The sequence below is a fragment of the Seriola dumerili genome, unplaced genomic scaffold (assembly GCF_002260705.1).
Source record: "Seriola dumerili isolate Sdu_G_001 unplaced genomic scaffold, Sdu_1.0 BDQW01000592.1, whole genome shotgun sequence".
Taxonomy (NCBI): domain Eukaryota; kingdom Metazoa; phylum Chordata; class Actinopteri; order Carangiformes; family Carangidae; genus Seriola; species Seriola dumerili.
Genome location: NW_019174847.1, coordinates 332326 through 353809, shown reverse-complemented (window position 1 = coordinate 353809; position 21484 = coordinate 332326). Strand labels below are relative to the sequence as shown.

Sequence of the window (21484 nt, the reverse complement as noted above, 5' to 3'; positions counted from 1 at the left end):
CAGCAGCAGGTGAACTGGTGACAGGTGAAGATGTGTTGTCTGATCGGGTCTGGTCCATGGATCTAGACTGACCGTCTGCTGCCTCAGCACAAATCCAAATCCCTCAGACCAGGTCCTCCAGGACCCGCCTCAGGTGCCTGTATACCTGCATGTATCAGCAGGTGTTCCTAATAAAGTGCTCACCGACTGTACATGACTCACTGGTGACAGTCAGTCTTTGCTGGGGAACATGTGGATGTTTGCTGCCACCTGCTGGTTCTAATCACACATCTTCACCAGTTCACCTGTCTGACATCGTCATCAAATCTCATATACACCTGTAATAACACATCAGTGATGTGTTATTACAGGTGTATATGAGGAGAGAACATGGCTGCCTGCAGAGTCAGTGATTGTCAGCTGTCTCATGTTTCACTGCTGCCACCTGCTGCTGAGATGGTGAAACGACACCAACGTCTTCCTGTCAGTTAACGAGCAGCAGCGTCTGATGAGCCTGAACACAGACGACGACTCAGGTTTAACTTTAACCACATTTACCACCAAGTAGCACTGAAAGGCAAGAGATCTGTGAAAACAACTGCTGTTTTTAAACTTACATTTAACTTTAACTTACATTTCTTAAGATTTTTCTCAATAAACAATAACTTCACCTGTCTGCTCGGGGTTGCTTATAGACAGGAAAAAAACAAATGCAAAAAAATGAATAAATAAAAACTTCAGTTGGGGAAAAAAAAAACAGAAAAATGATCCTGGTAAAAAATGAAATAAAATAAAAACTTCACTTGTCCGTAAAAAGTCAGACCTGAGCTGCGTCTCCGGCTCTGTGTGAACAGTCGACTGATGGAGAGAAACAGCTGCTGGAGCTGATGCTCATTAAACCACAGAAGAAGAGCTCATTAAAACCATGAGGAGAACATGATGGAGATCTGATGTTCGTGTTTGTCGACTGTTGTAATGTGAGGAAGGTTCAGCCTCCTCGTCATCACTCCACACAGCCGTTTCCCTCTTCATGTTTATCAGTTTATTCATGACGTGGTTTTCTTTTCACCCACAGCTGCTGACACTGAACAGACTCTGCATATTTAGATCTTTTTCTATTTTTTATGCGGATTGAAAATGTAAATAAACAGGTGGAAACAGATGTAGTGTCTGTGCTGTTAACAAACACGAGTATGATCAATAATAAAATGAATAACAATAAATTACCTGAAGACAGACAACCATGACATTGATGTCATCATCAGGAAGTGACGTCATAACGGATCTTCATCTCAGTCTCAATGATTACATGGGAGGCTGGATTAAATCCCTTTTACTAGATGAGTTTATTGTTTTTAATTTGCATGAATTCATTAAGAATATATATGAATAATTTCAGGTGTCCAGGATTTACCTGACACAGGTGACACCTGCTGTGACCGGTCAGATCTGGTCTCTGCTCCTCGCCTGTGGAACCAGCTTCCTGGACACCTGAGATCAGCTGAGACCGTCAGCTCATTTAAATCACATCAGTTTGCTGCAGCTCAACAATTAATCACTAACATCTGTTTAATCTGGTGCATTTCCTTGTTTTAATGTCGTTTATCAATTCTTTTAAATTTGATGTCACTTATTTAATATTTTTATTCTTAGATTTTAATGTCATCTTAATGTTCTATTTCTAATGTAGTTCCAATCGACACACACACACACACACACACACACACACACACACACACACACACACACACACACACGAAGCAGTCTTAGATAAAAAGTGATTTAATGTTTTTCTCTGTGACAGTTTGAGGCTCAGAACCGTCGACACTTGAATCAAAATATACACGTTTCATCAGATATAAAACCAACTTCACTCTGACTCCACCTGTGCTACAAAACATGTATGTACAGCTAACACCCCCCTCCCCTCCCCTCCCCCCACCAACTCTCTACCTCTGACTGACTGGTCCCAGTCTTGCCTTACCTATCTCACCTGTCTCACCTGACGCTGAGGGCTCACGATGCATTCAAGGCACCTGGGGAGAAACGGTTCACAGAGATACATCAGTATTTAAATTTCAGTAACTGTTGAGGATCCAGGTCCCTGATCCGGGTCCCTGATCCGGGTCAGTGTCTCAGCCTCTGTGTGATGAACAGCACGTCACTGCTCCACTGTCTGATTGTACACTACAGTCAGACTGAGACCTCGGTGTCATGTCCAGAATCTGAGGAACCAGGTCTCAGTGCTGATGTAGAAGTTTGTGCGTCCTGTTTGTGGAGGTGAACCACAGGGGTGACCTATGACCTGTGACCTCGTGGTCAGGGTCAGACTACATACTGTGGCAGTGGAGGGGGTGACACAGCTGAGATGTGTCAGGTATTTCCTGTATTTTAATACTCGCTGGGTACTGAAACTACAAGAGGACGTTCAGACCGACAGCTCGGTGGATCTGTCCCCTGGAGGAAAACCGAGCCCTCTTCTCAGGATCCAGACCTGCAGCAGACCAGAGATGTGGTCTGAGTCACAGACGTGCAACTAACATTTATATTATTATAAAACTAAATTGTTTCCTGAATTAAAACCAAACTGAAAAGAGCCGAAGAGAATTCTGACGAATTCTGACGACATTAAAAACTGAGCTGAGAGTAAATACTGACTGTTTACAGACTGTTATCAGGTTGTTTACAGACTGCAGGGACCTTTATACGAGAGCCTGAATTGCAGTGCATTGTGGGAACTCAGAGGTTCAGCCTCCTGCTGTCTGGATCTGTCCGATGGTCTGGACACGGAGCAGGATGGGACTGACACACAGCAGTCATTTTTCCTTTTTTTCTAGTTTCAAACCATCATCGACCAAACCTCCCAGGTGTCTTGAATGCACCACAACTTTACTGCCCTGAGCGGCTCGTTCAGAGTAAACCTGCGGTTCAGACAGTGAAGCAGCTTCATGGTGAAGTTCAGGTGAGCGGCTGGAATGTCGACGTAATAATATTAAGACAAAGAAGAACCAAACATCTGGTTTCAGTTTGTCTCTGACGGCGGCCGAGCGTCTGACGTCGTACGACTCGGTGCTGCGGCGAAGGCACAGAACAACTGCTGAATCAGCAGAGCCTCAAGTCGCATTGGCCGGCGGAATCCAGTGAAGCGGTCGAGAAACTAATAAAAACATTCCCACAGGAAACACCAAGAGCGCCTAAACCAGTTCAACATCTTTTGTATTTTTTTAGTCCTTAAAACCAGAAACCTGAGGCAGGCGGGTTTGTTTGCATCTAAAAGGCCGTTTTTGGTTTCAGCTGTAGTGGATCAAACTTATAAATAAACCGTTCAGAGGCGACAGACAAGACGAGCGAACGACAAACCCAACAGAACACGACAGGAACAAACCGCCGAGACACACCCGACAAATAAAAGCTCAGGAATGATTAAAATATTGCTACAATATTTGATTTGAATAAAACGTGATTGCATACATGGAAATAAAGAAATCAAAGAAGAATAGAAAAAAAAGAGAATCTCATCTAGAACTAAAGACCCAGCAAACGGCTAAAACAGAATCAGTTCACATGTCTGACGCTACAGTAACCAGCAGTACAAAACACTAACATGAAGGAAACACCAATAAAATACACTTACAATGTTGATACATCTGTAATACATCTCAACAGTAAACCTTTGTCAACTGTAAACCTGCTCTTTGCCAGTTTACAGAGGCATGATGGGAGATTTGTTTTTCCGAGTCGAGATCGCTCTGACTCCAGGAATAAGGCACAGGGATGATCTGAAGGCCAAACCGGACTGTGGATAACGAGGCCTGGTCTAAGGTCTGACAGCCTGAGGTGGACTCAGGAAAGGTGTCAGAACTGGTCAAGACTAGAGTTACTTCTAAGGGGGAAACCAGAGAAGAGGACTAGGGCCACAGGGAACTGAGATTAAAGAGAGAACTGTGAGTTCATGAATTCAGAATTCAAAGGTTTTAAATCCAATTCTGGAGAATAAATTAAAATGACCTTAATTCTTTAGTTGTGACATTAAAGTCAAAAGGCAAGAGTGGCTCAAAGTAACAGCTCCACAACAAGAAGGTAAGAAACCTCCTTCAAATCCTGACCATAAACTCAGAATCCTGACTTTATTCTGTGAATCTGAGATTAAACACAGAATCCTGACTTCCTCCAGACTTCAGAGAAGTCCAGTATTTTCTCCAGAGACCCTAATCCTCTTTGAAGGCAAAGAGTTTAAACAATAATTTAACATCACACCAGAGTTCACGGTGGTTTCTGCAGACGTGTTGGAATGATCGGAGTGTAGTGGACACCATCGAGCCCTCGGAGGAGCAGAGGAGTCCGATGGTGGAGTCTGAGGCTCAGATGGAGGACTTGGAGAAGGAGACCCGCAGGTGGTGGTTCTCTCCCAGGTCGTGGTTGTGGAACTCGATGAGGGACTCGATGGCCTCCTCCACCGAGCCCATCTGGATCAGAGCCATCTTGTGGTCCTTCCTGAAGGACAGAGCAGCAGGAGGTGCTTAAGACTGAGAACATGGTATTTCTCTAAAACCACAGTACAACCTCCGGACGCCGAGACTCTAATCAGAGGTGGAAGGTTTTTAACTTCTTACAAAAATGTGACAAACGACAAACAAACATCAAGATGAAGGGATGAAATAAATGGGAGACAGATTTAAATGAGCAAATCACAGACGACACTTGGCACAAAATAATACAGGGAATTCAATCGTCTTCCATTTGTCTTAGGCATACTGTCATTCAGTTTAAAATTTTACATCGACTGCACTGGTCTAAAGTTAGACTCTGTAAGATCAATGCTGATATAGACCCCACTTGTGATAGATGCGGGCGAGATCCAGCCACTCTCTTACACATGTTCTGGACATGTCCAAAGCTTGGCACTTCCTGGCAGCCCATCTTTGAGACCTTTTCTAAGATCTTTGCGAAAAGGCTTGTACCGTCTCCATTCGTTGCGCTTTCCGGTGTAACCCAGATAGACTCCCATCTCGAGAAGTGGGAAAGAATAATGGTGGCTTTCTGCTCTCTGCTGGCCGGGAGACTGATATTATTGAAATGGAAAGCACCTCCAACATACAGTCATTGGGTTAGGGAAATCATGTACCATATCAAGTTGGAGAAGATCAGATACACAATCAGGGGGTCTACTAGAAAATTTCTTAATGTTTGTTGAAGATATGGAGGCAGAGAATATAATACTGTAAACCTCTGCTGTTGTCCTCTGTCATCATTATCATTATTATATTTCTTATTCTCTTTTTTCTAACTCTGTATTTTATACTGTGAACTCTGTCTGGTATTTGTGGGGGGGTGCTTTTCTTTCCTTTCCCTGTATGTTCTGTTGGACCTATGTTAAATTGTAAACTATAATTTGTAAAACTGAATAAAAATACCTTGATCAAAAAAAAAGATGAAGGGATAAGGTAAAGGGGAAGAGAAGGTTTAGGTCAAACTCAGGCTTCAGGTCAGGGCAGAGACGAGGACTTCAGGGGAAGGCCTAAAGCTTCAGGATGAAACAACCACAGGACTTTCAGAACAAGAAAAGGAATTTAGGGTGAAGGCTTGAGAACAGGGACAGGGACTTTGGGAGACAGCAGGGCAGTAGCAGAGAGAGTGGCAGGGCTTTGATCAGTGATGGATGACTTACTGGAAGAACTTGAAGGCCTTGACCATGGCTCCTGAGCTGGAAAACAGCATCTTGAGGTCATCTTCTACCACAGAAGGGCTAAGAACAAAAACAGACCAGAATTGAGAAATGTTGCAGGTGGACTTAGTTTGGTGTCAGGTGTAGTGTTCCTCAGGTGTCCATATTTGTACACCAGGTGTTGAAGGACTTACGGGATGTTGGAGAGGTGTAGGGTGGCAGAGGGTGGGAAGATGTTGGAGTAGTTTTTGGAGCCGGGCTTCTTGAAGCGGTGCAGGGGGGAGTTGCTATAATCTTTGGTCAGGCCCTGGTCCTCGTGGCCCTCACGGGGAAGCTGGACGTTGGTATGTTTGGACAACGTGATGCGCAGAGGCTTCCCATGCAGCCGCTGGCCGTTCAGGTGACTCATAGCTGCAAACCAGACGAGTGGAGAACGCTGCTCAAGTTTCTGACCAGACAAGGACCGAACTGATAAGAACCTATTGTTTAATGCGTCAACATCCTTCAGAGAAGAAGTCATAGTGCTGTCAAATAAGTAAGAATAAAAATAAAAGGTAGACCTGCTTGTCCTCTGTACACAACTTTGTGTAGTTCGGTGTTTAGGTTTGGGAATCTTAATGTCATGATTTGAATATATTTTTGGTCCTGTTACGTCTGGAAGCTGCACAGTTCCATCTTCCTGGTTGTGTCAACATAACGAACACAAACCACAATATTATTATATTATCATTGTGGCTCAGGAGGTGGAGCTGGTCATTCACCAATCAGAAGGTCGGTGGTTTGATTCCCGGCTACTGTATCATCAGTAGTAGTGTGGTTTCCATTGTGAAGCACAGATGCGTGCTTTTTAAGTGAAGTCCGTTTATCATTCTATAACTGTAATCCCTTTATCAAAATAAAAACTAAATATTAAATATTTGTCATCATAAATATCAAGATAACAAAGCTGGGATGTGAAAAGGCTGAGCTGAAAAATAACTAGGATCTCTTTTTATGAGCATCTGTAAACTGGAACCTGAATTTACCTGAAGATCTTCAGTTTAAAAAGTACTTTTCAAAGTATTTTTGTCTTTGACAGCAGAAAGTAGAGAAGTGACAGGAACTGAGCGACTGAGAATGACACGAAACAAAGGTGGCGACAATATGGAAGTACCAATGGAAGCGTACCAGCTCACAGAAATGGAGTTTGGTTGGAAGAACCTGATCAGGTATTTTATTACACAAAAATCCCATTATGATAATAGTCTTTGTTTGCTGGAGAATCTGTGGAAGTGAAAATGCATCAGAGACACCTGGAGAAGACATTTTAAATGTGTGATCCCTGTGGACATTAAGACGATATACTGTGGATATGTCTCAACACTGATCAAAAAGTAATAAATATTTAATGAGTATCCTGCTGGTGGCTGGTAAAAAGAACCTCAGCGGGAAATGATTATCACAGGAAACCAATGTAAATACATGGATGGAAATTATGATGGACATTTACAAAATGGAGAAAATAACAGCTTTCATTAACATAAATTGGAACCATTTATAATATACTGGAAAAAATGTATTAATTATGTGACGCCACAAAGGCTTGATTTTATTTTCACAAATCCATAATTCTGTTAAGGAGACAAGATGACAATCTACTCATTCATTGTCTTTTTCTACATGTGTAGAAGTATTTAGAGATCTGTGACAAATACAAATATGTCAAATACATTCAGTTTAAAATCTGAAATGATTTGTATGGAAATATGATGCTGAATGTCAGTAAAAAAAAGAGCCCAGAACAGAGAACAGTCTCAACCACCAGACGATCCAGAGAACATGTTACCTAGCTGAGCCTGTGTGCTGTCAGACATCTGAACCAGGGCGTTTTCCTTCTTGTTGAACAGAATCTTCACTCTCATCACGTCGCCATAAACACCTAAACACACAGTCAGAAGTACAACAACAGGTGAAACACTTGTTACACAGAACGTCACACAAACAGAACACCAAGATAAACTCTACAGGACACTGTGTATGACACTGGACTGACTACAGCCACGCCATTGACCCTTGGTCTAAAGCTCATATTAATCTAATGTGGAAGAGGTTCTACTGAGAACTTTGTTTTAATGTGTTAATACAGAAATCTGTGGAGGTGTAAACCTGGAGGTGGAGGAGGAGCAGCAGTGAGACGCTGCTGTCAGGAAACACTAACAAATTAATGAATTTAATTTAGAAGGCAGAATTCCTGGATGGTTATACACAGGAGATGCAGTGAGGAAACTGAGGGTCAGAGGAAATTAAAAATGGCAGATTACACCGTGGTGGAGCTCTGATGTGTGGACTAAAAACCAGGAGCAGCTGATTCAGCACTGAGGACATGCAAACTGAAGGAAACTCGGCATGCAAACTCAAACTGAGACAAGGTCACTGACGTATGATCACAGTAGATGCAGCGCCTCAGAGGTCACTTAAGGTCAAACTGAATGTGTTCAGAGAGCAGCGTTTTTCAGTCAATTGTCCAATTAAAAATAAAATGTAACAATGTTTGTTTCTTTGTTCCATGTGATGATGAAATAAAACAGCTCTAGATCATCTAACATTACTTTGAACTACATACAGTCCAGTGTGATGGTTTGATTTCTACAATTAAAAATCTTTTTTTTCATAAACATGATGATTTTTTTTTTTTAATTCTTCTTCTGTGTTTTATTTGAAGTCTAGATCCACAAGAAGATATATTTGTAGTTTTACATCTCCTCTCTCAGGCTACTCTCTGTTTTCTGAGTGATCCAATAAAAATAAAGCAGATTTCAGGTAAAAACACTCAGAGAAACCAAATCCTGTAAAGGTTTGGATGGTGGGTCCAGGTGGGCGGGGCTTGGCGACTGCTTTGTTGTGACATCACAAAGTTCCAGAAGTCCTGACGGCTGGTTTTAAGGCTCAGTGTCTGAATACAGGCTGTGTGCATTTCTCTGTGGACTGAGGCTTTGATACTTTCACAGTATTAATATAGAAGCTAGAGCTGATCTATAATCACACTACACATGGACACAGACCTTTACACTGGAGGAGCTTTACATTTGCTTGTGAATATACAACACAACATCATTCGTCATGGTAACCGCTTTAAGATGGTCCCTGTGTCTTTAACCAGCTCCTGAGAATCAAACTGCGACAATCACTGAGGAGAAGCTGCAAATATTGTGATCAATAAACTCAAATCAAATCAACACGCATCATCTGACACAACCAGCAGACACTCGTTTTTTAAAAATAAAAACCAAAGAAAAAAGAGGAAAAACAACCAACATGACGTTAAATCAACAGCTGATACTGAGAATTCAAAATAAGAAGCTAGTGACAACATACCGAAGAGAATAAAGAGGCAGTGGGGTGTAACTCTCTTTAAAGACAGCAGAGAAGGCAGCGGAGGGACAGGACAGGTAAAGGTGGGAGGGCAGGACAGGTGGAGGGTCCGAGGCGTTTCCATGGCAACAAATTAAAGGAAAAAAAAAAGACAGGTGAGGGGTCAATCAGGAGGTTAATTACCTTTGGAGAGGAGGGGTCAGATGATGTCAATATGAGAACATGGTCACACAAGACTGCACAGGTGTGTGTGTGTGTGTGTGTGGGTGTGGGTGTGGGTGTGGGTGTGGGTGTGTGTGTGTGTGTGTGTGTGTGTGGGGGGGGTGTTCGGGGGATGTGGGATGTGGGTGGGGGGGTTTGTCTCATGGCAACAGAGTTTAATATGGAGGCATTAAAAACATTACAGGAAGTCACAGGAGAGACAAAACATTTAATGTCTTACAGAAGAAGAAACACAAGGTCAAACCATGATGATGTAATGACGGACAGCTCTGACTTCTGGTTGTAATGTTGATGATGTAACGATGATGTAACGGTGATGTAACGCTGGCGAGGTTTGTAAGGACAGTTTGACGTCGTACAGTGGAAACAGGAGGTCAATAACCTGGACCACTCCTGAAGGTGGACTTGTCTTCTCCTGAGCTTCAGCAGGTGGACAGACACCTGACATGATCCTGGAAGAGACCTGGTTCAGGTCCAGAGGCAGCAGAGACCAGATCCTGATGCTGGTCCACCTGCTTCACCTTCAGCTGTGACCCTGAGCTTCATCTGTTGGAGTCTGGACATTACTTCACTGAATCACCTCACCTACAGACAGTCTGTGATGTACGAAGATCTGAACTCTGTGACCTTCATCATTTCTTCATCCTCAGTCTCTGAGATCTTTGTTGTGAGGCCTGATTCTCATCAGCTGATGATTTTTATAAATCCAAGTGTCTCTAAACCTCCAGTCTGGTTTCATTGACTGACTCCAGGTGTGATACCTTCTGACTCCTGAAGCTTCTGTTCATGTCATTAGTCGAGCTACAATCTGAATGTTTGATTTGTGTCATTAGTTACAACAGATTGTGTTTGTTCATTATTGTAACTTGGATGAAGATCTGATCAGAGCAGATCATCATGAAATCTCAGCAGCTCAGTGAAAAATCATCAGTGGTACAAAGATCAAAGGTCAACTGACCAACGTAAAAAAAAAAAGTTCAGGTCACCAGAAACTGATCAATTCTGTAAATGTGACAGAAAATAGGGACCAGCTGGACAAAACACCTTAAGTTCAGATTTTCCTTAACGTCTGAGAAAACACAGGTCTTCTCCTTTAGGTTTCCTTAAAATGTTCACGTAAGTATTTAAAGTTTTCTCCTTATCTTAATCTTAAACTTAAGGAATCACTTGAGGCAAGTTGAGGCATTTTCAGCAGTGAAAGAATGCTGCCATTAGCACCTGTGACACCTGTGATCACTTTTGGGAAGCAGGTAACATCAAAGAAGCAGGTCTCTTCCTCTTGATGTTTTGGCAGGAACTTCACCACAGTGAACTTTGGTCACTAAGGTCTTATGTGCAACAACTTAACTGACTTTAACTAAAGAAATCTTCGGAGAGATTTTGTGTGTCACCTTTGAGTAACTCCCTCAGCTAAGGAGAAATTAACCCTTAAGTGTGACACTTAAGTAGAAAACTTAAGTGATTGATGCAACCAGCCCCAAACTGGTGACCTCCATCCTTCCTGCAGCAGTGAAGTGAATGATGGTTGATGATGATCATCACCATGACAACACTGTACAGCAGGAAGCAGGACTGTATCCTGCTGTCAGAGTGGAGGGAGACAGACTTCAAACTGTAAATGTGTCTGGAAGACGGACGTCAAAGTGTCCTAACAAACCTCTGCAGAGTGAAGTGGACCAGCAGGATCAGCAGATCCAGCAGGACCCAGCAGGTCTGTGTTGATGAGTCACAGGAGGATTTAAAGGTTCAGTCTGTCTATAATAACATGCAGCTGCAGCAGGAGAACACAGACCTCTGGGACAGCTCAGAGCTTAGAGACCTGCAGACTCTGATGATGATGAGGACTCTGACACTATGTGAGACCAGAGGAGGACTTGGACTGTCTGCTCTGTTGTGGACTCACCTCGGGGTTCAGGTTGCTGACCAGTAGGACACAGTGTCCTGCAGAGATGGAGGGGAAACCCAGCCTGGTGGCCCCGGGGAGGGACAGAGAGGCCAGGGCTCCGGGCAGAGCGGGGACCGTCAGGCCTGGGTAGGGGGAGGAGACTGAGAGAGGTGAGACCAGTAAACACCACCACCAAGAACTGGAGGAGACCCCTGACTGAGACTACTGACACCAGGACCCTGACAGAGTCGGACTCCAGGACACTACAGACCTGCACAGACCGCTTCTGGTCCAGGTCTTTGTTTTTACAGGTGATTAGACACATAATACAGTGACACAATTTAACACCAATATTAATTAATAATGATGAACTGATGACATTTATATCCAAAAGGTCAAAGGTCAACTTCACTGTGACATCATCATTTAACTTCCTCTTGACCTCCTCTTTTTTATATTGTGGTGAATTTTTGCTTCATTAGTTACTATCACTTCCTGTTGACACTGTAACCATGGAAACAGCTTCCGCAGGATTACTGCCGATTCTCAGATATGAAGCTGATCAGTTTCTTGTTTCTATGACTTCATATCTGTTGACGGACTTCGGTGTAATTTCACTACAGATGAGACTCACCTGGCTGGATGGTGAAGGCTGGCGGGAAGGCGTGAGTGGCTCCGGCGTAAGGTGCAGCTGAGATGATACCTGGAGCTGCAGAACAGAGACAACACCTGAGTTACAGGTTTGAGAAACATCAAACGTGTTGTTGTTTATTCGAAGAAATCAGGGCAGAGAGCAGGATGAGGACGTAGTCTAAGGTTGTGGTACATTAGTGGTGTGGGGGTGTCCTGGGGGGGGGTGGGGGGGTCTTACTGAAGGCTGTAGCCATGGCCGGGTGCTCCATGGTGGGCTGGCTGTCTCCGGTGGGCAGGTCTGGTCTGGTGAAGTCTCTGCTCTTCTCGTTGTTGTATTTGACGTTGAGGCTGGTGAGTTTGGAGAAACTGATCCTCAGAGTGCAGCAGCCGTTATAGATGTTCTGTCCATCCAGAGACTGACACACACACACACACACACACACACACACACACACACACACACACACACACACACACACACACACACACACGTTAATGAGAGATCAGGTCATGTAAGTGTTACGGTTCTCTGGGTCAGGACTCACCAGTTTGGCAGCCTGGGCCGACGCTCCGTCAGGATACTGCAGCAGAGCCTGGAACTGACTGTTCTTAGTGAAGACAATGATCCTCAACACGGTGCCGAACTTAGAGAAGATCTGAGGACCAGAGCGGAGCTGAGGTCAGAGTGATCCTCTCTCATACATACAGGGGTTAGCTTAGCTTAGCACAAAGACTGAAAGCAGAGGGAAACTGTTCGCCTAGCTTAGCATAAAGACTGGAGGCAGAAGGACATCATTCCTGCTGGTCAAACAGGGAGCAGAGTAGAGCTGAGGTCAGCTGATCCTCTACACTCAATATGAAGCTACAGCTGTTAGCTTAGCCTAGCACAAAGGCAAACTAGTGGGAAGGATCTGGCACCTGCCTCCACACAGGGACCAGAGCAAGTTCAGTGTGTTGGACTCCTACACTCACAACTGCACCTGAATACATCCTGTGTCAACTGTGTTTGAAGTGATGTCACTAACCTGCTGCTGTGTATCATGTGTAAACCTCTGGTTGTGTTGCTGTTGACTGATCTTACCTGGCAGAGGGCGTCCAGGGTGACGGGGTACACCAGGTTCTCCACCACCACCCTCAGCACTGTGCTCGGAGCCGCCACAGCTGGGTCCACGTGAGACGTACTGAGGGCCCGAAGAGCTGCCTGGGCCCTCTGAGACGGGACGAAGGACAACATGTGAGACATGGTGGAGGACAGAAGCTAACATATGTTAACAGATGCTAACAGGATGGAGTCTTACCTCCTGGTTGGGGGAGTTGTCCGTTTTCAGCTCCTTGTGGTTGGAGAACTGGACGTAGACCGGGTGGTGTCTGATGATGGGCATCACCGTGGAGTAATAACCCACCATATTCTGAGCCGCTTCCTCCGAGTTCATCTCTAAGAAGGCCTGAGGACACAGGAGACAGGAGAGAGGGGAGAGGAGACAGGGGACAGTTCAGTATCACGTCCCACTACACCCCTGTAACCCCCCTGGCTTCAGAGTCCCAGTCCTAGACCTGGTTCTTGGCCTTGAGCATAAGCAGGTTGGACACGTCTCCGAAGGGCAGACCCAGGCTGATGACCTCGGCCTCAGTGATGTCGTTAGGGAGCTTGCGGATGTGGATGACCCTGGACGGCGCCCCGGGACCTCTTATGTCACCTTTGAACTTCTTGCTGTCGTTGCCATTGGCTACAGAGGAGAGGGGGAGGAGTTTAAATGATGTGTCAGTCATATGGTCCTGTCACTCAGCAGTTCATTGGTTGGTTCCTGACTCCTGCCTCAGGTTCTACCTGGTTCCTCAGATTCAGGTCGTCACAGACTTAACGCGGCAGACTGCGGCCCTCGTGAGACCTTGTTAGGTTAGTTCGTCAGATTACAGACATGTGTGAACTGTATCCAGGATTTTAGAAATAATGTTAATGAGTTGAAATCCCCCAAGTGATGTTAAATCTTTCATGTTTCATTTATTTAATTATCTGTTAGTTTGATTTAAATAAATCAACAACTTCTTAAACTGACTGACTAACCTCCAGCTAATCTTATAAACAGGAAATCACACACCTGTGGAGTTAAAGTGTGAAGTCGGTGTATTATCAAACATAAAGCTGTCAGTGGTTTTTCTACACACTGACAGGAACAGAGAAATATTGATTATTTATTGATTTTGCTGCTCACACGGTGTCAAATTTAAATACAGTCATTCTTGAATTAGCTTGTGATGATGTGTCAGTTTATAACGGTAGAATATGAATGTGTGGTGGAGACAGAGTCCACATCAGAAACTCAACATTAAAACAAACATTCACATAAAAATTGATTCAGAAAAACATCTTTGTGTCTGTTCTTCAGCTGATCAGTGTTTTCTCCACTCCATCACACAGCTGGTGTCTTGTCATGTGACTTTCTGTTGTCCAGTATGTCAGGTGTGGTGCCATCGTCATGGCGACAGTAAAGTAACAGCTGACATTAACACACAGTTAAAGCTGCAGTGCTCTGACCTGTGGTGCTCATGATATACGGGCCGTTGGAGACGCTGGAGAAAAGTTCGTCAGATCCTCTCTGAAACAGAAACACAGCGGCAGACTCACACACACACACACACACACACACACACACACACACACACACACACCTGGTGAAGGCTGATAACGTCTCTGCTCTGATTCACCATCACACCCTGATCCAGGCTGAGGCTTTAGACTCACGTCGCAGTGACTGACATGAAGTGAACTCACGAGGAGTGTTGTTGTTGTCTGTTGTCATTACAGTGAACAGTTTTGAGTTTTAAAATGTGAAGAATATGAACATGTGCAGTAAACACATCACAGAGAGAAAGAAACGCCATGAATTAGAAAAAGTCATTTCATTTACACAGGCCATGTACGCAGGGTTTTCAAGGTGCAGCACCTGAAACAAATGAACTGGAAAAGAACTACAGCGTTTGGTGTCGTGCTGCAGCCTCTCACACACAGACAGCACAGAGCTGGAGACCAGTGAGGAGGGAACTTTTTACTGGAGCTGACAACAACTACAGTCGTAGCTCTGAGTGTGAGTGTCATCACAACGTCTATGAGTAAAACAGCTCCCCCCCAGCAGTGTTACCTGCAGTGGAGGGAGGAGGACGGAGGAGATGACCTATAGTGACCTTCGTCCTGGTTCTTCATTCAGCTTCACTCAGCTAAACTGTAAATGAACACTTCAGTATTTGTTTATTTATCGCAGTCACATCGTCATGGCAGTATTGAACAGTGTCATCGTAGATTTTCGTCATGTCGTGAGGACCAGATGTGATCTGATGGAGACATGATGTGACGACATGTTTCACTGCTACTGTCAGACAATTAACCAATGAATGGACATTTAATCAGCTGGAGTGTTCAGCTGATTAAATCATGATGTTAATTAGAGCTGAACAATTAATCTAAATATCACTGGAATCACAATATGACCAAGTGAAATATGAAAATCAGAGGAGCTGCAGTTTCTTAATAAAATATGAGTAAAATGAGTCTCAACATAAATGACTCATTTTGGTGCCACAGAGACGGATCCTGTTCTCCAGATGTGAAACATGTTCGTCTGGTTCAGATCATTTTAGATTTTCATTCCCACTATAATCATGACTCATATCACTATATCTATTAATGTCATTAGATCAGACAGAGGCTGCAGATGATGCGTTTATGGACCCAGTAAATATCAGCATCAGTACACTGACTCAAGCGAAGAGAGCCCTGCCAGAACAAAGACCCATTTCATCTGTGTGTGTGTGTGTGTGTGTGTGTGTGTGTGTGTGTGTGTGTGTGTGTGTGTGTGTGTGTGTGTGTGTGTGTGTCAGAGTGACAGGAACATGTTCATGTTGTTACCATGGCAGCCACCAGGTGTCACTGTACTACAAAGGAGAACTGAATCTAAACCCTGGAACTATCTGACTGGTGTAACACCAGCTTCAGTCTGAAAACACCATTGTCAGCTCAACCCCCCTCCCCCCTCCCCTCTCCTCCCCCTCCTCCCCCCAGCAGGCGGCCGGGGGTGAATTCCTGTGGAGCTCAATGAAAACCAGATGTAGACAAACAGGCTGAGCCTCATTCAGACTGAAACTGATCCTGAACCAGTCCAGACCAGAACCACCTGAATACATCTACACCAGGTCCTGAAGAACAGAACCACCAGGAAGCTCCTCTGACTCTAACACACAGAGCTTCCTCTAGCTGCTTCACAGTAAAAGCCTCCTGTTCATCTTTCTTCACACAGACTTTTACAACAATAAAAGCTTGTGGTCTAAAACTAGACTGGTTCAGATAAAGACCTGGTCCTGTTAGCCTCTCAGACACCTGCTGAATTAATCCTCTGACATTAACCTGAATATCTGTCGTTTTCATTTACAGGTATTTACTGACTTGATGATCGATCGAGTGAGAAGTGATCAGATGATCAGCTGCAGCCATCCTGAATGAGAGTTATCAGTATTCTTATGGTGTATTTGAATGTCTCCACAGATGCTGTTCAGACCGACAGAGGAACCTGAGCAGAGTGTTTCTCTGTGTGAACAAAGCAGCTCAGATCTTCTTACTGATACTCATCAATAATAGACAGAAACCTGAGACCTGATCCGTGTCCCTCTATCTCCATCTGTACCTGTGTGACAGCTGCTGACCACCCACGCCCCCACACACACACACACACACACACACAAACACACAAACACACGATTACTGAGGCTCCTCTCTGCGGACACTTCACCTCATAAACTCAAACAGTAATGTTTGAGTATCGTAACATTTTAACAGTACTACTACTCTTGCTGATACTGCTAATCGATCCGGTACTTTAACGGTACTCTTACCGATACTTTTTAAGGAAGAAATAAAAACTTGAACAAACATAACATTTGTCATTGTGACAACAGGCTGTTTCTGCATTCACTCTAGTAAAGTAGAGCCAGAGAGATCTCTTGGCGAAAATACATCAAACATGGACGGATATTTGAGTTGGTGAAATAAATGTGCAAGATACATTTATCAAGCCGAGAAAAACAACCACGACTGCTTCAGTACCGATAGCTGAACCGTTAAGTTCAGAGCTTATTGACACTGCGGTCTTGAATAATGTAGCCCAGGGGCCCGTTCAATACCGGGGCTCGGTACCCCTCCCTAACAGTAACTGACCAATCACAGCTGCTCATCACTCTCCTGTCGCCAGGTGCTGTTGGTTTCCTTCTCTCCATTCACCCAGAGATCTGGGGGGGTCAGGTCTCTCTCTCTCTCCCTCTCTCTCTCTCTCTCACATTCGATTCTTCTTCTTTCCTCTTATTCACACAAGTGTCAACACAATCACTTCCTTTTTCCACATGAATGAGGAAGTTACGACTCATTCATCAGATTTAAAGACAAGTTCAACTGTTGTCAGAGCATCTGACAGGTTCTATGTTTTTACAACCAGACTGTTCCAGACCAGAACCAGCAGCCCAGCAGACCTCAGACCTGTTCTTCATCATCTAAACAAACTGCGGGAAAAAAACCCTGAAGTGTCCCTTCAACAGGAGCTGATCTGAGAACCACAGACCTAGACCTCAGCCTGGACCAGCTGGAACCAGCAGCCTTAAGTAATAATTCAGGACCCTGAGTCAAGCCCTGAAACCACCTGACACCTTCACCTGCCTCTGGCCAATCAGAACGCAGCACGCTGAAGGAGGATGGATGTGTGCGCAGCCTGACAGGTAGAAGTCAGGGTGGACCAGTGGAGTGTGAGGGTCTGGTTCAGATTCAGGACCTGCTGGACAGGTTCATGTTACAGTCTCCAGTCTGAATTATTTACACCTTTATGACTGATCACGTTTCAGTCAGCTGATCTAAATACTACAATACCCATCAACATTGGTCACCGTTGCCATGGAGAAGAAGGTGGTCGGAGGTGTGAGTTCATGAGTTGATACAAATATTAAAAAGGGAGCTGGCACAGTTGAGGGTGAAGCTCTGCGATTGGATGTTTGTTAGTGAAATGCACCCTGGGAGTCGTAGTTCTCTCCCTCAGTAGTGTTGACTGTCTACACAGAGCAGATGTTCATCATTTGCTCTGATGAGTGAAGTTTCATGTTTGTCACAGCTCTGAGGCCGAGGGTCAACGTGAGGTAATTTCAGGACCGGCACCTGAACAAGACTGTTTCAGACGTTCCTTTGCTGTCTCACCTGGGATGCAGCAGCAGGTGAGTCTCAGTGAGTCCACACACAGATACAGACTCTGCTGGACCACAAGGTCAAACAGGTTATTAATAAACTACAGAAATATAAAACATAAACATGTTTGTCCATTAGACTGAAGAACCGACTGAAGCTGTTGATGTTGAAGCAGCTGGAAAATAAAACTGAATCACTGCTTTCATTCCAACACTGCACATAGTCAAACTTTTCAGAATAAAAGCCAACCAGGGAAGGGATTCTTCCTCCCTCTGTTTCACGTTAAAAGCCTTGTTGAGTCATCAAGAACCAAACAGCAGCAACAAATCACTAAACTGTGTCCACGTCATTCATTCAGACCTCAAACAGTAACTCAATAATCAAATCAAAGTGAACAACCTCCACCTCACCTGAGGCTGCGTTCACATCAACACGTCTTCATTTTTAAACAGAATTGATCTCCACCAGACGAGAGTTTTACCTCCATATCTGAAATAATCTCCATCCACACTAACACACATCACATGACATCACCTACACTGAGCATGTGTGAGCCGGTGTAAACAGGAAGTAGATTGTCACCTCTACAGTAAATCCTCTGAAGGAGGAACAGCAGAGACAGTTGTAGCATTAAAACAGAGAATGTAAGTGAACAGCAGCTGCAAAGACAACAAGGTCAGTAACACTGTCATTCATTATCATGTTGTATTCACCACTGGTAGTCCAGGCTGATGAGAGCCAATCAGGAGAGACGGTGGGTGTGACCTCATCGTTTCTGTCCATCGACACTACAACACAACCCCAGAGTTTTCAAAATAAAACACAACCAAAGAGTTTCTCAAAGTCTCAGTTTGAGGGTCTGAAGACTCTGGAGTTGTGTGGATGGAGGAGGAAACGTAGAAGAGGAGATGAGTTTTAAAACTAAACTGTGTTAGTGTGATGGAGCCTGAGCGTCCTGGCTTCACAGTAAGAACCAGTGCTGCAGGTAAATGTTATTTTCATTATCACTTCATGAGCTGAATAATATTGATTCATTGCTTTTATCTATAAAATGTCTAAATTCTGAGAAACAACTGCTCTAAGTTCAAGGTGACGTTTGTTCTGCCGACAGTTCAGAACCAAAGTGATTGAGTTTAATATCAGATGAGACAGCGAGAAGTAACCGTTTTATTTAACTTTTACTTTTTGAGACTGAAATGATTATTTATTATTATTGGTTATAACATTTGCAGATTTAACAACTAATTGTTGCAGCTCCTGTTCTCAACATTGTTTTTTCTGTAAAACATGTTCATTATGTGTTTGGACTCTCTGAAGGAGAGCTGCAGCTAACTGCTAATTATTTTATTTTTAATCAATGAATCATTAACGTCAACAGCCTCCAGTTTCTGACCAATGGCCAACTGCCCAATTAAAAATGTCCAAAAGCCAGACTGTGACTGATGTAAACTGAGGGGTTTGGTCCTTTACCAGGAGTGTTGTTGTTGTTGATGACTAACTTGATAATCCTCAGACTTGTTGTCCAATATGAGTCTCTGCTGCAGTTTGAGCTTCAGACAAACTCCACACTAAAGACAGAGAGTCTCCGTCCTGCCACACACTCAGTGATGTTCACAGCAGAAAACAAACCAACGGAGCCGAGGAGGAGGAAGAAGCAGGAGGAGGAGGAGGAGCAGGAGGAGGAAGAAGCAGAGGTGCCTACCTTAGTACCAACTGTTATATCGTGGTGGACACTGCTGTGAAGAAAAGACAGCGTGTTAGAAGCAGCAGGGAGAAAAACTCAAACAGCAAAAAAAGTAAACTGAGGTTAAAGAGCTGGTGAGGAGGAGGAGGAGGAGGAGGAGGAGGCGGAGGAGGAGGAGGAGGAGGAGGAGGAGGAGCCAGCAGAGAGGAGGGAGAGAAGGAGGAGAGAGTCATGGTCCTGATCCTGAGGACATGGAGTCTAAACCCAGAGATGTTCACTTCTTTCCCTAAATAATAAAACAATAATCACTTTGTGACAGATCTATAATAATGAATTTAAAAGCGGAGACTTTTATTGTTTTATTGTTTTCTTGATTGATTGATTGATTGATTGGTCTACAAAAGCATCAGTAAAGTGTTTCTCTCATGACGTGGAGAGAACGTGAGAAACTGTTGACATGCAGCAACATCACTTCCTACTGTGCTCTGATTGGTTGGTTTGTAGAACAGGTAGGACACCTGTCTTCAGCAGGGACAGTCTGCTTTGGACAGACTTCAGTGACAGTGAGTCAAAAAGACAACAAGTTGAGACTCAGCAGATCCAGACACAGCTGATGAGACTCTACCTGGTTCTCTCTCCAAGAGACACTCCTCCTCTCACCTGAACTCTGACCTCCAACCTGACCTTTAAACTCTGACCTGTCCTTTGACCTCTGATGTGACCTGTGACCTGACCTCTGATCTGAACTCTGACCTCACACTGTATTTACACTCAGCTTCACTTCTTTAACATTCAGTCCAATTGAACTGAACAAACTGGACAGTCACAGTCTGAACACATCAATCATCCATATGAAGTAATGTCAGTTACAGGGTCATAATAACTGTATAATTAAAGTATAATAGCTGTATAGTTAGAGTATAATAAGTGTTTAATTCACTAAACAGTATCTGTGACTAATGTGTAGACCAACAACATATATAAAGTGGTCTCCACCAACACAACAGAGCTGAGGCTCCTCATGACACACAACCAGATACCTGGACCCGACCAGACCACTGATACAGCCATCAAACACAAACCTTTCAAAGTAAAGCACTTCCTGTGAGCTCTGTCCTCTGCAGGTGAGAGCAACAGGTCTGAATCAGTCAGTCAGAAAATAAACACAATAAATACTGATGTTACTTTTAAATGTAGTGACCACAAACTTAAATTCATCAGCAAGTTGAGCTGAAACAATTAGTCGATTCACAGAAAAATAATCAGTAACTACTTTGATCATTTACCAACAATTTCAGTCATTTTTCAAATTAAAATAATGAAATGTAAAGCTGATTATATATATATATATATATATATAATCAGCTTTACATTTCATTATTTTAATTTGAAAAATGACTGAAATTGTTGGTAAATGATCAAAGTAGTTACTGATTATTTTTCTGTGAATCGACTAATTGTTTCAGCTCAACTTGCTGATGAATTTAAGTTTGTGGTCACTACATTTAAAAGTAACATCAGTATTTATTGTGTTTATTTTCTGACTGACTGATTCAGACCTGTTGCTCTCACCTGCAGAGGACAGAGCTCACAGGAAGTGCTTTACTTTGAAAGGTTTGTGTTTGATGGCTGTATCAGTGGTCTGGTCGGGTCCAGGTATCTGGTTGTGTGTCATGAGGAGCCTCAGCTCTGTTGTGTTGGTGGAGACCACTTTATATATGTTGTTGGTCTACACATTAGTCACAGATACTGTTTAGTGAATTAAACACTTATTATACTCTAACTATACAGCTATTATACTTTAATTATACAGTTATTATGACCCTGTAACTGACATTACTTCATATGGAT

The 21484-nt window shown here is 43.6% G+C and overlaps 1 protein-coding gene across 6 annotated transcripts in view; it reads right to left on the bottom strand.

Annotated features, from left to right (window-relative positions):
• Positions 1-2387: 2387 nt before the first annotated feature.
• The window catches only part of LOC111236187 (polypyrimidine tract-binding protein 1-like), a 32660-nt gene continuing 13563 nt past the window's right edge, over positions 2388-21484 (bottom strand). Inside the window, exons 1-15 of one of the 6 annotated variants that reach the window (XM_022764852.1) lie at positions 19652-19682; positions 16374-16422; positions 14272-14332; positions 13290-13462; positions 13034-13180; positions 12817-12945; positions 12281-12391; positions 11974-12151; positions 11737-11811; positions 11121-11263; positions 8999-9032; positions 7470-7562; positions 5839-6055; positions 5648-5725; positions 2388-4473 (exon numbers count right to left, since the gene is read on the bottom strand). In XM_022764852.1, the coding sequence (XP_022620573.1) occupies positions 4341-4473; positions 5648-5725; positions 5839-6055; positions 7470-7562; positions 8999-9032; positions 11121-11263; positions 11737-11811; positions 11974-12151; positions 12281-12391; positions 12817-12945; positions 13034-13180; positions 13290-13462; positions 14272-14284 (1524 nt within the window). In that variant the 5' untranslated portion in view covers positions 14285-14332; positions 16374-16422; positions 19652-19682 and the 3' untranslated portion in view covers positions 2388-4340. Of the gene's footprint in view, positions 4474-5647; positions 5726-5838; positions 6056-7469; positions 7563-8998; positions 9033-11120; positions 11264-11736; positions 11812-11973; positions 12152-12280; positions 12392-12816; positions 12946-13033; positions 13181-13289; positions 13463-14271; positions 14333-14405; positions 14467-16373; positions 16423-19651; positions 19686-21484 lie in introns of those variants that run through there. The other 5 variants (XM_022764846.1, XM_022764849.1, XM_022764847.1 and 2 more) reach the window with 5 other exon arrangements.